The following is a 17,503-nucleotide window of genomic DNA, read 5'->3' on the forward strand; positions in this document are numbered from 1 at the left end:
CTTCTTAATATGAAACATCTTCTCTTACATGTATATGAGCACCACTGGTTTTGTTTCTCTAGATAAGTCAACCAAGCCCCCAACCCTCAAGCCAAAGGGAGACTATCTCCAGGTGGTTCTTGTTGGCGGTTGAGAAAACAACACACAGGAGTCAAGGAGATGTTGTGTTTGGTTTTTTTTTTTTAAACTTTGTTGTTTTCAAAGAAACTGCATACATCATCAGAGACGAACAATAATTTAAATACCATGCAGTTTCTGTATGTACAAAACCTTAGGCTTCAGAGATCCAGTTTCCTTTGTACTCTATTTACATCGTCTTCATACGGCGCCACGTTACATTACCACGCAGGAGAGCAGGGGCTGATTCCCACACGCACGTGCTCATAGCGGGGGCGCAGGTAAGTCAGGGAGGTCACCTGCACGCCTAGGGGGGACGGTAACTCCTCAGGGAGGCACGCTCCATGCCTTCCGCTGCCCCAGCTGGTAAGACACCTTCTAAGCGGGAGCAAGGGGACTGGGAGGCTCTGGCCACACTGCCTGCCACGCTGTTGGGGGTCCCTAACGGGGCGAAGGGCTGACAGGGCTGGGGAGGGTCTTTGGAGAGGACACTCACAGCAACTTTGAAAGGAAAACCCAGCCGGGGATGAGCTCTTCAGTTATCGTGGAGTGGGGTGGGGGTGAGGGTGGGGTTGGGGGGCCCGGGATAACGTCAAATTTGGGGTGCGTGGGCAGCATCCGATCTGGGACAAGTCACGTCATTCCTGTCTTGCTTGCGAACCCCAGTGGCAGCAAGGCCCCGGCTGCAAACTCCAACACACGAAAACAAAGGCGGCCTTGGTCAAGGTGATGCGTCCTCACCCTGCCGCCTCGCCCTCCTGCCATGCAGTGCACTGTCCCCAGAGGATGCCTGCCGCCCTCTGAGAAAACGGGCCAGACAGCTTCCATCATTCCAGCCGTGTGGCACAGCGCACATGCGGAGGGCCGTTTCTATGAACGGGCAGTGGGCGCAGGTAGGTTAGGAGATGGAGGAGACGGCCCTGGCTGCCCGCCTGCAGCCCGCCCGGGGTGGCCCAGCCAGCTGCTGCGTCTTGGGTGGGTGGCGGCTGTGTGATTGGGGCCCTGGGAGGCCCTTACCCCTGACTCTGCAGGTGACTTCTGGAACCTGCCCTGCAGGAGATGGGCGGCTTTGTTCCCTTCCCTCCTGACAGGAGGGGGTCTGCGGTTCCAGGGCACCTTGGGCGGGGAGACCTGGCTGGTGGCGGGCTCCATAAGCCAGGCTGGCGGGGCGCCGTGGGCAGAGGTGAGGGGAGTCTGTCAGTGGAACGAACCGTTAACCAGAGGAGTACCTCCTCTTCCCGGGAGGGCGGTGGGGTCAGGCCTTAGCTACCAGTCAGAGGACACCCAGTGCCAGGCCAAGCCAGGCAGCCAGGCCCCTCTCCCCCCCCTCTCGGTGTTTCACAAGCACATTCAAACGTCAGTAAGCCTTTTGGGAAGATTCTATATACAACCACAGGACATCCCAACCACATTTTCCCTGAACAAGACCTCTTCCCTAGGCAGTCACGATTCAGATCCAACATTCAACGACGAGAAAGAACAAGGTCTCCTCTCGGCATGGCCCCTTGGGTGGGACAGCGGCCAGCTCCCTCCAGATGCATGCGGAGTGCCTAGCCCGGGCCTGCCTCCCAGAACCGTCCGAAGTGCTCCTAAAGAAAAGTGTCCACGGACCGGAGCAGGTACAGGATGTCCTTCTTGGTGGGCGCACACGGGAAGCTGCGGCTCACGGTGGGGACCAGGCACCCCTGTGCTTGCGGAGGCCAAATCGCCCTGGCTCTAAGACCTGGGCACCTGTTGGGGAGAGCTAGTCACTCCCAGAAGCCACCTGATGACTAGGAAACGGCCAGGAAGGCTGGGCAGGGCTGTGAGGCAGGAGGCCGACAGTGCCCTGGCAGGAAGGGAACCAGTGAGGCTGTGTGGGGCTCAGGATGGCACTTGCTGGGACCCAGGCATTGTCATGGCTCTCATGGCACACCTAGCCTCAGCAGCCCTCTGCCAACCAGCCTCTGGCCTTCTGGGGGCACCGAGTGCCTAGAAGAGTCGGCTACCCCTCTTCAGTCACCGCTCCAGCCAACTCAGGAAGGAGAGGACAGGTTCTCTCTGGGTCACTAGGAGCAGGTGGTCCGCCACAGGCAGGCAAGGCTGGTGTTGCTGGCTACTGGAGCCTGGCATGTGCCCAACTCTGCAACTTCTCCATAGTGCAGAGAAAAGGAGAAGAAAAGACCAGCCAGTGGTCTGGGGTCCCGGCCCATCTGCAGCTGAAACGCCCCCTCCTTACAGGAATGGTTTCTGGTTTGCACCCACCGGTTGGTACCAGTCTCAGAAGCCATGAACTTCTAAGACAGTATCCAGCCTGGGGACGGCAGCCAAGCAGAGCTTCTTACCCGACCAAGCCTGCACATCCTCCACATGGTCCATCTGCCCAGAGGCGTCCATGATGTGCCTTGGGAGGAGACCTTAGCAATGGCTGGGTGGAGGTGCAAGGTCTCCCAGGACCCTGGGCTTTCTTAACATGGAGCTGAGAAGAGGACATCTCTCTTCTCTGAACCAAACGAATACTCAGCACCTGCCCCACTGCCCGGGAGATACCCACGCTCAGACCTACCCCCTGCTAGATGCACCCAGAGCAGGACCCTTCCTCTGTGTTCACTGTGTGGATGGCGGCATGAAAGGAGAGGAAGGACAGGGGGCACTGAGAGCAATGTCCCCTCTCAGCATCACCTCCCAAGACCAAGCCCACTGCCTTGGCTCTCTTTGGACACAAGTCACAGACACTTGTGAGGAGGGGGCTCCAGGTGCCCGATGGGCCTGAGTGGAGAGGACAAGGGGCTGCGCTGCATGCTGGGAAGTCTTCCATCAGGATCCTGCGGGTACCCTCGGCCCTGTGGGGGCGGGGGCAGGAGACGCTTCTGGATCAGCGGTGGTGTCAGCAGCTCTGAGCACGGAGGGGTCGCCATCATGTCTTCACAAATGCCATCCCGGTTCTCTTCTTCTTCTTCAAAAAAGGCAGTTCCGAAGATGGACATCGTAATGGGGACGTGAATAAATACCAGCACTTATGGTTCTTATAAATTTATGTTTCAAAGACAGCATAGCACGCAAGAGGATTTGGGCGGTTAAGGTCGGTGGAACCTAGAACACAGGGAAATCAAACCAGGGGTGATCAGACGTGTGGTGTGACCATCTCGCCCAGCCTTGCTCAACCCCCAGCTTGCTCCTCAGAGCCACGGCCCCATGAGAAGTCCCACGAGCACTGGACCACCACTGAGCTTTACCAGGAGCACCCCGGGTCTGTCCCTCAGCCCTGCTGTCAGCCTGGACTAAACACTCTAAACCCCAAGTTCTTGCCCACGAGGCCCTTCTGACCCAGTAGCCCTCAAGGACAGAGAACTGCCCCCACAGAGTGGAAGTGGGCTGCCACATCTTTTTGGGGGGAGCCCTTGGTGCACTTGAACCACCAAACTTTCGGTTCACCGCCGCACCACTCAAAGATGTACCTGAGTCTGCACATCTTTATGGGAGCAGACAGCCTGGTCTCTCCCCCATGGGGCGGCTAATGGGTTTCGGAGTCGCCAATCTTGCCGAAACTCAGAGCACCACCAGGGCTCCTTGCACTGCTAGGCGGTGGGTTTGAACTGGCAACCTTTTAGGGTAAATCATCCAGTGCAAACGGTTAGGCTAAGTGAGTTTACAGAAGCCCTTACATCGCCCCACGGCTCAGTTTCCCCAAATATGAGAGCCTGGCACAGATCAGGGGAACCCGTTTTGGAAGTGCCAACGGGAGGCGGGCCCTCAGCCAGTTTGGCCTCTGACGGCGGCGAGCTGTACGCTGCACGCCTTCAGCAATCGTTTCTCTCCTGTGGGCGCTTTCATCAAAGCCCATGGGGGTGGGGAGGGCAGAGGGCGTTATTGGAAATCTGGGCGCACATCACATCTTCATTTCCAATGAATGACAGCCTGACTGTTGTAACCGGTGGCCGCCTGAATATCCCTTTCCCTGCATAGAAGCTTCATCTCCAAACCCTAAAGCAGACCTACACAGAAACCCTTCTCAGCCTCCTCCTAGGCGCACATACCAGACCTATCACAGCCCGGAGCGCACACATCAACCTATCACAGCCCGGAGCGCACACACCAAGCCTATCACAGCCCGGAGCGCACACACCAAGACTATCACAGCCCGGAGCGCACACACCAAGACTATCACAGACAGGAGCACACACACCAAGTCTATCCCAGCCCGGAGCGCACTAACCAGACCTATCACAGCCCGGAGCGTACACACCAAGTCTATCACAGCCCTGAGCGCACACACCAGACCTATCACAGCCTGGAGCGCACACGCCAACCTATCACAGCCAGGAGCGCGCACACCAAGCCTATCAGACAGGAGCGCACACACCAGACCTATCACAGCCAGGAGCGCACACGCCAACCTATCACAGCCAGGAGCGCACACACCAAGCCTATTAGACAAGAGCGCACACACCAAGCCTATCACAGCCCGGAGCGCACTAACCAGACCTATCAGAGCCCGAAGCGCACACGCCAGACTTATCACAGCCCGGAGCGCACACAACGGACCTATCACAGCCCGGGGCGCACACACCAGACCTATCACAGCCCGGAGCGCACACACCAGACCTATCACAGCCCGGAGCGCACACACCAAGTCTATCCCAGCCTGGAGCGCACACACCAGACCTATCACAGCCCGGAGCGCACATGCCAACCTATCACAGCCAGGAGCGCACACACCAACCTATCACAGCCAGGAGCGCACACACCAAGCCTATCAGACAGGAGCGCACACACCAGACCTATCAAAGCCAGAGCGCACACGCCAACCTATCACAGCCAGGAGCGCACACACCAAGCCTATCAGACAGGAGCGCACACACCAAGCCTATCACAGCCCGGAGCGCACACACCAGACCTATCACAGCCCGGAGCGCACACACTAGACCTATCACAGCCAGGAACGCACACACCAAGTCTATCACAGCCCGGAGCGCACACACCAGACCTATCACAGCCCGGAGCGCACACACCAAGTCTATCACAGCCCGGAACGCACACACCAGACCTATCACAGCCCGGAGCGCACACGCCAACCAATCACAGACAGGAGCGCACACACCAAGTCTATCACAGCCCAGAGCACACACACCAGACCTATCACAGCCCGGAGTGCACACACCAAGCCTATCACAGCCCGGAGCGCACACACCAAGCCTATCACAGCCCGGAGCGCACACGCCAACCTATCACAGACAGGAGCGCACACACCAACCTATCATAGCCCGGAGCGCACACACCAAGTCTATCACAGCCCAGAGCACACACACCAGATCTATCACAGCCCGGAGTGCACACACCGAGCCTATCACAGCCTGGAGCGCACACACTGAGCCTATCACAGCCCGGAGCGCACACACCAAGCCTATCAGAGTCCGCGCACACACCAAACCAAAATTTGTGGCTACTGAGCCCATGGAGCCTTGCTGCAGCCATTCAGGACGAGTGGAACTGCCCCTGTGAGTGTCCGAGACTGTGACTCCTGACTTGAGCAGAAAGCCTCATCTTTCTCCTGGGGAGCAGCTCATGGGTCTGAACCGCCAACCTTTAGGTCAACAGCCCGGCATTTAACCCACTGTGCTACCACCGCACGTCAACGCTGTGTCTGGAGAAGCCAAACAAGCAAATGAGATACTAACCTTGTTAAATGTCTACTCAATTCATGGACTTCCATTTCAGTGCTTTTAAATTCATTGAGCTCCTTCCGAATGGCAGCCTGGAACGAGACACAAGCATAAACACGCAGAAGGCGGCGAGTTGGTAGAAAGGAAGGCGCATTTCAGTTCTAGGAATACGGTTCCTCCAGGAGATGCAGTAGCTGCCCCAACCAAAGGGAACAAGGGTCTATGTTCTGAATAATCGTCACCATTCTGAGAGCGCCCTGAAAAAAACCTTATAGCACAGCCCCCTGAGGGGGCAGGGACTGAGGAAGGAGGCTGGGTGGTCAGACAGCAACAGGGGTGCTGAGTGTGTAGAAAGTAGGAGACTCGAGTGGAGGGAGGGCTGGGAGGGGGGCATCCTCACTTTGCCCCAGGCCCTGCCATTTCAAGGGGTGCCCTTCAGCTCAGCTCTCTGGCCGATGCTTGCTTTGAAGGGGTGGAGGAGGAGAAATCTCCGATAGGATCACAATGGCCGCCTGAGTTTCCTTAGGCTGCTGTACCAGGGCAGTGGGCGGCTTCACTGAGCAGATGTGTGGGGTCTCACAGCCTGGGGGACATGTGGGTTCTCCTGAGGGCACCGAGGGAGGAACTGTCTGTTCCACACCACTCTCTGGGCTTCCGGGGGCTTCCCACGGCCCTTGGTAGTCTGTGACTTCCAGATGCATCTTCATGTGCCTCTCACCCCCATCTGTGTGATCATTTCCCTCTTGCAAAGGACAAGGATGCAGATGGCAGTAGGCCTCGCCATGGTCCCAAACACACTCACAGGGGCGGGGGCACCACCATTTCCACAAAGACTCTTGGACAACACACATCCCACTGCACACACAAACATCACACCTGCCTCCCAACTCGCTGCTCAGGCTCACGGCCCTGCTGGGAATGGCCTTCCAGCCAAGCAACATCCGATGGCACCCACTCTGTTCTTCCCTCTCTTCAATGCCCTCCTGCATGGCAACACACCTTTGGGGGTCAGGAGTGGGGGAGGTGAGGACAGCTAATCCAACCCCTAGTGGCAGCTCAGCCCAGGAAAGGAAGGAGCTCATGTGTTTAGAGTTCTAGCAGCCTGTGTGCAGTGTCTGCAGGAGCTGCTTCCTGTTCTTTGTCCCCAGCCGCCTTTGAGGAACCAAATACTTTCACTACCCCAAGGGCGACTCCGCTCCGTGGGGAACGTGCCGGACGTCCCTTGGAGATTTGCCAATACCCTTTCTGTGCTAACCAAGCGTATTGTGATGACAGTGTGAACTAGGAAAGATGACAAATGAGATGGACAGCTGTCTGTCTTCTGAACACTGCTGTCAGCCCCTCGAGGAGCCCCGGTATCTCCGTGGGTTAAACGCTGGGATGCTGACTGCAAGATTGGCCGTTGAAATCCGCCAGCTGCTTCGACAGAGGAAGACGAGGCTGCGTTGGATGCCATACAGATCTGCAGTCTTGGAAACCCAAGGGAGCCGATCTATGCTTGTCTTCAAAAGCCAAACCAAACTGACTGCCATGGAGTGGATTCTGACTCACAGGGACCCTACAGGACAGGGTAGAACTGCCACTGTGGGCTTCCAAGACTCACTCTTCACGGGAGTAGAAAGCCACATCTTTCTTCTGCGGCAGACCTTGTGGTTAGCAGCCTGATGTGTCACTCACTCTACCTTAGAGGGTTGGAATTCAACTCGATGGCAGAGGATGTGAGTTCTTTTCAGGTCAGTCCTGGGGTCACTCTTGTGGGCCCCTGTGCAGGGTTCCAGGGGAGGGCCCAGCTTGCTCCTTATTTTGATCTGAGCTGGAGCTACGGTGCAGGCCGCTTTGGTCCTACTGAAGGGAGGCAGCTGCCCTTCTTCACTGACGTTTCCTAGGATTCCTGACTTCACAGGATGGGAGGGAGCTCGGCCAGTCTCGTGTGTGAGGGGGCCTCAGGCAGCTGCAGTGCTCTTGGGGAGAAAGAAGGCACTGCATTCTCCGGGGTCCTCACCTTTACTCAAATGCTGGGGGGAACAATTCTAGTAGACTTTTGGTATAAAGACCCTTGGCCCTCCAGTCCCCGGAGGGCTGGCATCACAAAGGGTCACCAAGCAGAGGCCCAGTCAGATGGCTGTGTCCACGGAGAGACGAAAGGCATCCTCCTTTGCATCCCTGCATTTCTCATTGCAGCCAATGCATCTCTCAATGCGAATCAACGCCACTTTCAGGCAAGGCTGTGGCCTGCTAGCTTGGGACAGGTCACTTGCTGCTGTCAGGTGCCGCTGAGTCAGTTCTGACTCCGATCGGCCCCTGTGTATGACAGAGGGAGTGCTGACTGGTCCCGGGTCATCCGCAAAAGTGTTATGTCTCAGCCCGCTGTTGCAGCCACTGTGAACGTGCCACGCCAGGAAAGCACAGACCAGGGTGTCTCAATAAAGCTCTTCTACCCATGCCTTCGCCGCTCCCACCAAATGGCCAGGTGGAACTATACAGTTAGGGTCTGGGGCACACTTGCGGAGGGGATGGTCAGTTGGGATTGCCATTCCCCCGCATACAGAAGCAGAGAATTCCTGGGACCATCAAGAAGAGCTGCGAATGGAAGATGTTGGAAATCCCTGCAGAGGCAGGGTGGAGGCTGAGACCAGCAGACCCTGAGACAGAGAAGGGGGTTGGCTTCCTGGTCCACAGAGACAGATGTCAAGGGTCCACATGGCTGCGAGGCAGAGGGCCAGAGAGGGGACTTGGCTGCCGGGAACCAATGACTATCTGTTGTCCGATCCCAGATTTGATACCCTGTTTGCTTCCCCAGTAGATGCCCTTAACCACGAGCATTGTCTGTGAGCTCTGCGGGGCCACTGCAAGGCGTCCTCAAAGCCAGTGAAAGGTAGAGTCGTGGAGAAAGCGCTGGTGTCGGAGTCAGGCAGAGAGAGCCGGACCACGGAGACTAGCCAGACCTCTGCCTGTGGCAATCCGCTTTGCGGCAGCTGCCTGAGGAGGTCAGACATGGCCCGGATGCCGTTTCCTCAGAAAGGGCAATGGCGAGAAAAGTGCCCGGCTGGTAATGTTAGAGGGACACCCTCAATATGACGGATGGACGCAGCAGCCACCACAGTGGGTGGAAGAAACCTCCCCCACTCCAAACAAACAAACAAACAACCTCATGAGGACGGGTGGCGCGGGACTGGCACCGCTGTGCTCTGTGGCACTTGGCAGAGTCTAGGTGATGCCAGTTCCTTCGGCATGCCCACACTATCCCATTGTTACTCTCTCTGCCTCCCAGGGGGATGGGCATTTCCTGGGGGTGGTTCTGCCACACCTCGGTGACTTGTGCCCCAGGTCTGCCTTGACCGTAGCAAGCACCCACAATCAGTGCGCCTTGCCCACTGTGGGCTTTGCGGGTGCACCTTCTGGATGGAGGAGCACCATACTTAAGCACTGGGTTGCTGACCACAAGGTGGGCCCTTCAAATCCGCCAGTCACTCTGCAGGAAGAAGATGAGGCTGCCTGCTTCCATAAAATGTTTACAGCCTGGGAAACTGGGAGGAGCCATTCTCTCCTCTGTCCTACCGGGCCGCTATGAGCTGGAACTGACTGGAGGGCAGTGGGTTTTGTGGGTGCAAGGAGGGTGCTCTTGCCAGAAGGAGACCGTGAGGAGCTTGAAGCCTGCTCAGGGCCTGCGCCCTATCTGCTAGGCTAGCTCCCTGACTCAGGCTCTGCTGCTGCTCTCAGGATGGGCTCCAGCAGCCAGCAAGGAAGCCAATAGAAAAGGCAGAGCAGGGTGGGAGAACTGGCCTGTATTCCAGCCTCCATCAGCCCCACCCCTACCCCCCTCCCCACAGTCAGGCTTACTTTGTCGGCGGCGGTGAGGCGGGTCCAGGGCTTGTCTGCCCTCCGGTCATAGTCCTGAGCGTCTGCCACCTCCACGTAGTCACTGAAGCGAATGAGGATCTTCCTCTCCCGAAGTTCTTCCACCGTGGGCCTTTGGCTGAGCTGCGAGAGCCCAGAGAAGGTTACATCAGTTACTTCCCTCGGAGCAAACCGGGCCCAACGCATCCATGAACAGGCCACCTGGCCAGTGAGTGGCAGGGCCCCGTGGTCACCCAGGGCACCTGACTCTAGGACCTGGGATCCTTCCAGGCTTTTCAAAGAGAGCTCTTAGCCGGGAGACATCTGCAACATCTGCAGGGCTACGCAGCCAGCCTGCCAGTCTGTCTCTTTCTTAATCACACTGGGCTGTGGGTGTCCTGTGTGTTTTTCAGCGTCTGACCCGCGTCGCCCCTCAAGCTACGGGAACTCCATACAAGGGACGCGGATGGCTGTGGTCATGTCCACGGGTCTGAAAGTCCGGTCTGCCTCAGGTTGCGTTTCAGACCCAGCACACCATGTGCACACACTGGGGATGCAGCCGGGATTGGCAGGCCGGTGCTCGAGGCCCCAGGAGCCTTTGCTAATGGTCATCTCAAGAAGTGCAAGTGAAAGGTCAGCCCCAGATGCAGGGCGGAGTGGGCAGCACGGCCAAGGGCGCGCCAACTGGACTCGAGGCTGGGCCCCTGCATGGGCCCGTGCTAAGGTGACATCGATGTAACCGTCTCCCTGGGTCGCCCGCCAGCACCACTCCTTTGGCTTCAACAACACAGGACGACGCTCTTATGATCTCTTCCTGTCACTAGCTTTATGTTCTTCTGGGCAAGACAGGTACTCTCTCTTTAAGATGTCAATTCCTGAGGGTTTGTGGCTGCGAACCGCAAGGTCGGCAGTTCGAAACCACCAGCTGTTATATGAGAGAAAAGCAGGGCTACCTACTCCTATAAAGAGCAATAGTCTCAGAAGCCCATAGGGGCAGTTTTTCCCTCTTCCACAGGGTTGCTAGGCGTCCGCATTGATTCGATGGCAATGAGGTTGGCTGGTTGGTTGGTTCTCCCACGGCGAGGCTGGAGGTTTGGAACTGCTAAACTTGCCGGGTTGTAGACCAACCCATATCCACTACCCCACCAGGGCACCCCTCTCTGAGCCCTGGGTGGCATTTCATTCTATTAACAGGAGCTGCATTGCTACTAAGGCCTATAAAACAAACACAAGGGAGTCCAAATCACCCTGTCTGGCTGACGCTCCATAGGCAGCCTCTGTACACTCTTGGGTGGTGCCGGAATGTGCCACCAGGCTGTCAGCTGGCTTACAAAGCAAACACATTGTGAGGTGACTGGCTGCTGGCTTTCCGGAGGCAGGCTGGCCTTTCCTCGGACAGGACACTGGACATCTGTGCTGGACTGTCACAGGACATGACAGGAAGAGCCCACACACTTAACCGTGAACCCAAAAGCTGGTGGCCCACCTCTGCGGGGGCACCTTGGAGGAAAGGCCGGAAGAGCCATGGAGCGCTGTTCTGCTCCAACATAATGGGGTCACAGGGAGTTGGACTCAACGTTCTAACAAATCCTTGTTTATAAAAAAATTCAACTTGCTTTGAGTCCAAGATGCAAAGGCTTTGCACTATAATTGAAATACATGAAAATGCACTTAAGGGTGACCCCATTTATCTCCGATAAGCAAAGGCTCCTGTTGAGAATCTCCACCTGGCTTTTCCAGGTATGCCCCTCCACCCAGGTTTGCCCCAGGGTGTTGCACACATATCTAAGTGCGCCGTGAGGTACCCCAGGCGCCTAAAACTCCTGACCCGGGTGACAGGATTGCCTGTCGGTGGCACCAGTGATCCGAAGAGTCAGCATGAAAACTGACGGTCAGAGGTCTCCTTTGCAATGAGTTGGGGACTAGCGCCAGGGCGGTGAGGGGCAGGGCTGACTTCTGTCTGTGGTTCAGGGCCCAACTCCAGAGCGTCGTTGCTGCATCCCACTGGCTCCCAGCAGGCAGCACATTGGGGATGACGGGCTGAGACGGGGTGGGGAGCAAGATTGGAAGCACGGCGCTTCAATCTGCAGCAACCTGCATACCAGTTAGAGCCAAATACTAACTGAGGCCAAAGGCCATTCATTATCAATCTGAACCAGGCGTGCTGCGTCCTCCACTCAGCCTCCTTTCTTCCTCTTCCTCCGTCTCTCTCCTCTGTCCTCTGCTTGGCCACCTAGCTACCTTCCCTTTTTCAAAAACAGTTCTATTGGGACACAACCCACCTATCGTACAATTCAGCAGTGCTAGCCTATCAAGAAGAGTTGTACAATCATCCCACAATTAGTTTTAGAATGTCGTCTTTATTCTACCACTTATTAGCTCCCCATTTCCCCCGACTCTGCCCTGCCATCTCTGCCTCCCTGCCATCCATCCACCCATCCATCCATCCATCCATCCATCCATCCATCCAAAGCTTGGGGCAGTCTGATGGTGTGGGGTCCTGGTTTACAACTGCCGGCACCAGCACCATGACAGGCCATATAAAACCAAAGTCTGGGGCAGGCTTAAGCTCTAATTTCAGATTCCTGGACACCGAGGTAATTCTGTCAGAGAAGGCATCACCTGTCACAGACTGACCAGTAGGGAGCAGCGACCACCATCCCCCAATTGACCAGTCAAGAGAATATGCGCGGAACTACTCGCCAACCACCACTGGACAACACTGATGCCAGAAGTTTTCTCCAATAAGTTGAAAGAACAGCAACACTGGACTGCCCCCCTACCCCCCATCATCCCTGACCCCATAAAAGCCCAGGGAACAAAGAACTCGGGGCTGATTCCCTTTTGGACAATACGTCCCACTGTGCAGGGCAGTGTAAGGAAAAAGACCCTAGCTCGAGCTAGTCCAAAATTAAAACTCCTTTTGTGTTGTTTGCATCTCAACTGGTCGTAATTCTTCCGTGCGCCCAAGGTGAGCTCGCGTTCCCTTCCCCAATCTAACAATGGCACTTAACAGCAGCAGATCTGCTGACATACCTACAGATGTATCTACCTACCCACTTTCTTCTTTCTCAAGCAGGAGCAAGGTTAGTTTCAATCTGGGAGTAAACAATGACTAGTTTCTTTGTATCCACATTAGTACTGTTTTTGTTTCTCACAGAGTGCATTACCATTCAACAGAGCTAAGCCAGGAAGCCCTTAGGCTGAGGCTGAGTAACTGAGAAGCAGCAACCCGCCACCCTGCCACCTCATCTACCCCCCCCCCCATCCTGGCATCTGGTTCCCTTCCCCTCCCCGCCAGGAGAAGAAAGAGGCATCATCTTGCCTTGGCACCCCTAGTCCCCACTGCCCTAGAACGGATTCCGACTCACAGAGCGGGTAGAGCCGCTCCCTTGGGTTTTGAGATGGTGACTCTCTGGGAAGCCGGCTGCCTCATCTTCCTCCCATGGAGCAGACAGTGGGGTTGAAGGGCTGACCTTGTGGTTAGCAGCCCACCGCTGAACTCTCCACACCACCAGGGCTCTGGATATCCTGCCTCAGAGACTGGGCCAGGTGAGGGTAGCTCACCTGAGGGTGGAAGGGGGTGGAAACCACCCTCCTCCATCACGTCTGGCCAAATTAGGCAGCTTGTCTTCCCTCGGAGAAATCTTACCATCTCAGTAAGAGCTAAGCATTGAGCAGCTCGAAACCGCCAGCCACTCTGCAGGAAGACAGCGGCTTCTGCTCTGGGTTACCCCCTCGTCACCCCACAGGGACAGTTGTGCCTTTGGGGCTTTGGTGCGCAGCATTTTTCTACGATCACCTTTTAGTAAGCAACCTATCAAGCTGGGGCGGAGAGTTTTGTCCCAGAAACACCACCAGGACAACCCGAGCTCGGCATTTTTCTGAGCAAATGCGAGGCCTCCCCTCCACCCCTTGTCAGTTCAAGAAACTCTCTTGGAGTGAGTAGCTGACCCAGCTCCCCCAGTTCCAGGGGACAAAAGGAGATGCTCCCCCCCACCCCCCGTGCCCCAACACTGGTGGTTTGAAGAATGGTGGAGAGCCAGTTAGGTGTCTGGAGAGCCGCTAGCCAAAGTGAGGTAACTCAGTGCTTGTTGGCATCCTAGCACCGTGAACTAGTCCACACACACTAGGCTGTTACCCCCAAGGCGGAGGTTCTGGTTTACCCAGAGATCTGCAAGCTCAGCCACTGAAAAATGGCCGGGTGCACTGTTCCACTCTGACCACCTGGAGCCGCTGTGAGCCGGGGTGGACCGACTGGTTTTGTCCCTAGTCACCCCAGGGGACACCACACATTTCAGACACCTGCTTATCTAACTCCTTTTATCTGGCTTGTCACCGGATGGTCTGGGACACTCCCTGGGGGAGAGAAAGTGCTGAAAGATACAAATCATTGTCTTCATAACGGGTAAGATGGCTCCCAATTGCAATGCTCCCATGCAGGAAAATCCACTAACGAACCTTACGGAAACTTACGGAACTGAACTTTCATAAGCCTTTTTACTGTCTCTGAGATCTGAGCATGCTTCCCCGGAGCTGGCCCCTCATCAGGCAGGATGGAGGACTGTATTGTGTGTGTCCCCCATTAATGGAGCTGGCCAACCCAATGCACTTACAGCCCCGGAGTTGAGTTCCTGTCTCAGGAGGTCTGGGCACTGAGCAAGGGTCACCCGGTTGGAGGATTTCACAGTGGCACAATGTACCTCTACCTCAGGGGTCAGGGATATGCAAATGCCAGCCTTCATCCCAGGACCTGCATCTAGAAGGCAGGCCCTTTCCAACCATCTTCCTGAACACGATCAACACTTGGGGCAAGTTCTTCATTCAGCCACGTGGGTTGAATTTCGCACAATACAGTCAGCTGGCTCTCACTGAATAGGTAAGGGGCGGTGTAGGAAGTTTCCTACTTCCCCCAGGCCTAAAGCCAGTTACCGAGGTGTACCTGGCTGGGCGACTGATTTTGCTCATAGAAAATAAAATGCCCCTGAATCCATTGTTGTGGACGTAGGTGGACGCCACACAATCAAGTGACAGGAAAGCTGTCAGGACGCGCAGAGTGGGAGAGCTGCATGGTCTGACAATGCGGGGCAGCTGGGGGTGCGGTGGGGGTGTTCAGGGGAGGGTGCCGGGGCATGGAGACCCTCCTCACCTTGCGAGTGAGCCTCCTCTTGATCTCTCTCTTCTCCTCTTGTTCCTCTTGTTCATTCCGAGCTGAAAGAAACAGGGAAGATGCTTTGTATGGGGCCAACAGCCTCACAACGCAGCTGCATCCTCTCACCCTCTCATCCTACCAGATGGAATCCCAGCCTCCCTTCTGCCCGCGGGCGCAGTCCTCCACCCTGCCTGAATGATTTCAAATCTGCAGCGATCTCATCATTGGGTTTTCCTGCTATGTCATACTGGGTTTTAGGTCCTCAGGCAGAGGGCTGGGTGGAGACCTGGGACCACAGGACCAGGGAGAGGTCTTACAGGAGCCGGCTAGCTGTGAGCAGGGATCCAAGCATTTGGGGGAAGGACTCTCTTCTCTGGACAAGGCTTGGCCTCAGCCCAGCCTGGCAGCCACACAGACATGGCTGTCGAGAATGACCTGGTGCCTGGGGCACTGTGACAACAGAACGGGAAGCCCGCCCCATGAGGTGCCTTGTCTGGCTGCAGAGACCGAGGAAGGCAGAGTGCTGGGGGATGGCGACGATTAAGTGCCCAGCAGCTAGCGAGTTTGGTGTTTCGGGTCCACCTAGAGGTGCCTCAGAAGCAATGCCTGGTGATCAAACCCGGCCACCGAGAACCCCAGGGAGCACAGCTTCACCCCCACACGCATGGATGGGATGAGCCCGAGTCAGAGTCTACCCAGCGGCCACTGGCTTGGGTTAGAGGCCAGCAGCCCTATGGGGAAGAGAGGTGGGGCTGGCACGCTCACCTGCAGCAAGCCCTGACTCCATGAATTCTTTGAATCTTCCAAGAAATCCACAGAGCATGTGTGAGGCCACGGTGTGGGGGGCAACTGCCTGCATCTAGACTCTGAGGGGGGTTCTCAGGAGAGTAGTCGTCGGAGCTGACACGCTCGGCACCTAACACGTGGGGTGACTTAACTCCTTGGATCTCTAATCAGCCCGCAGGTTAGAGGGCCTGGGCGAGGGAGCAGAGAAGGGAGGGGCAGACTATCTGGCCTTATTTCAAAGGCACGTTTCCTGAATGGCCTTGAGGGGCCCGGGGATGGAAGCCTAAGAAGCATTGTCCAGCGGGGAAGGCAATCATAAAAACCAGCTGGCACCGAAGCAGATACTCATGGCTAGCCTGCTAAGGGGTCGCGGCACTTGTTCCGTCACGGTGAAACCCCTGGTGTTAAAGGTTACGGTGCAGTAATGTCATTGGCTGCCTATTTAGCAGGGGCCCCTGACTGTCCCAGGCCAGGACTGGTCTTCAAGAGGGAGAAGGCCCTGTGCCTGGCAGGGGTAGGGCTGCCTGGTAAATGGTGCTCCCAGATTCTGAGCAGCAGCAGCGCCACTGACAATCTCAGCCCACTTGGGCAGAAGGGGCCACACCTCCCATTAGGGCAGACGCCTGGAATGCAGGCCCCTGATGCAGACCCCGGGGGCACAGAGTGGGTGCTGTGACCGCCTACGGAGGTAGCACGAGGAACGCCCACCTCCTCTGAGTGGAAAGAGGGTCCCCAGAGGTCCCCATGCCACCTTCCCACTTGCAGGGTGTCTGCAAGTTCCACCCACCGCCAGAGCTCCGCCCTTTCCAAAGACATATTTAAACAAGGCCGCCATTAATACTTAGTATGAATGAATGTATCAAAGAGAACCCAGGGGGATCTCCGTGGAAATGAATGTGGCAGAGATACTCGGGGAGACAGGCAGCACCCCCAGGCATATCTGCAGGAAGGAGGAGGGTCGGGAGGAAAAGTCTAGGCTGGAAGGTGTGTGCTCAGGAATGTATCCCTCTATGAGCCAGCCACTCTGGGTTTATAACTGAGGACACAAAATCCCAGGGAAGTTAACTGGCTAGTCACAAGCTCCATGGCCAACTAATTAACTAGCTAACTTCTCAATTCCTCCCTAGAACAGTGTCCAGCTCTCCCATGAGAACAGGTTGCCTCTGCCCCCGGCACCTTCTGCCCCAGGCTGGTCCTTCTCCCAGTTTCTGGCCCTGGACTCTAGTTGGGGATCAATTCCAAGTGGAGTCCAGAGGAAGGCACTCTGGGAGGCAGCCTGCATTTCCTACGTGGGTTCCTCATCCCTCCGAGGGCAGGGCCACACGCATCTACGGGATCTATACCTTTAGTGCAGAGTGAGTTCCGAACCCCGTGTCATGAATTCTCAGGCAGAGGTTACCAACACAAACCCCATGAGGCAACTGGGGCAAGACCAGGAGGGGCTCGTGAGGTCATTACCATGGGGGCCCCCATCAGAGTGATCATTGTGTGCTCAAGGGGCCAATGGGCCTCATTGGCTGTGAGCAGAGCCCGGGGTGGCCACAGGCCAGGGTGGGTGGATGGGCTAGAATATCCAACCCAGGACCCAGCTCCACTGTGATTTGGACGCCACAGCACCCAGGCCACCCCCCACTCAGCAGCTTTAAAGCACACAGAGTGAGCCCAGAACAAACGGTTTGAGGCCATATCCCTATACCACAAAACCGTTCTTGTGTAACAATTAAAAATATATATATATTTAAAACCATATGAACATTTCCAACCACATTTGGAAACGTCAATGGCAACATATGTACAAGGGTGTTAATACAATTGAATGATGGGGGGGTTATCAGATTTGTAAGAGCCCCCAATAAAATTAATGATAAAAGACAAAGAAACAAAAAACCCAAATCACATGAAAAGAAAGACATATTTAGAAAAAGAAAGTTCCAAGATCTAGGTATTGTTATCTGCGTGTGGGTAGGGG

The 17,503-nt window shown here is 56.0% G+C and overlaps 1 protein-coding gene across 1 annotated transcript in view; it reads right to left on the bottom strand.

Annotated features, from left to right (window-relative positions):
* Window positions 1–229: 229 nt before the first annotated feature.
* PHACTR1 (phosphatase and actin regulator 1) overlaps window positions 230–17,503 on the bottom strand; it is a 355,341-nt gene continuing 338,067 nt past the window's right edge. Inside the window, exons 9-12 of the mRNA XM_075543124.1 lie at window positions 14,746–14,807; window positions 9,600–9,740; window positions 5,775–5,851; window positions 230–3,189 (exon numbers count right to left, since the gene is read on the bottom strand). Of these exons, the coding sequence (XP_075399239.1) occupies window positions 3,174–3,189; window positions 5,775–5,851; window positions 9,600–9,740; window positions 14,746–14,807 (296 nt within the window). The 3' untranslated portion in view covers window positions 230–3,173. The remainder of the gene's footprint in view (window positions 3,190–5,774; window positions 5,852–9,599; window positions 9,741–14,745; window positions 14,808–17,503) is intronic.

Source organism: Tenrec ecaudatus, chromosome 1, assembly GCF_050624435.1.
Source record: "Tenrec ecaudatus isolate mTenEca1 chromosome 1, mTenEca1.hap1, whole genome shotgun sequence".
Lineage (NCBI taxonomy): Eukaryota > Metazoa > Chordata > Mammalia > Afrosoricida > Tenrecidae > Tenrec > Tenrec ecaudatus.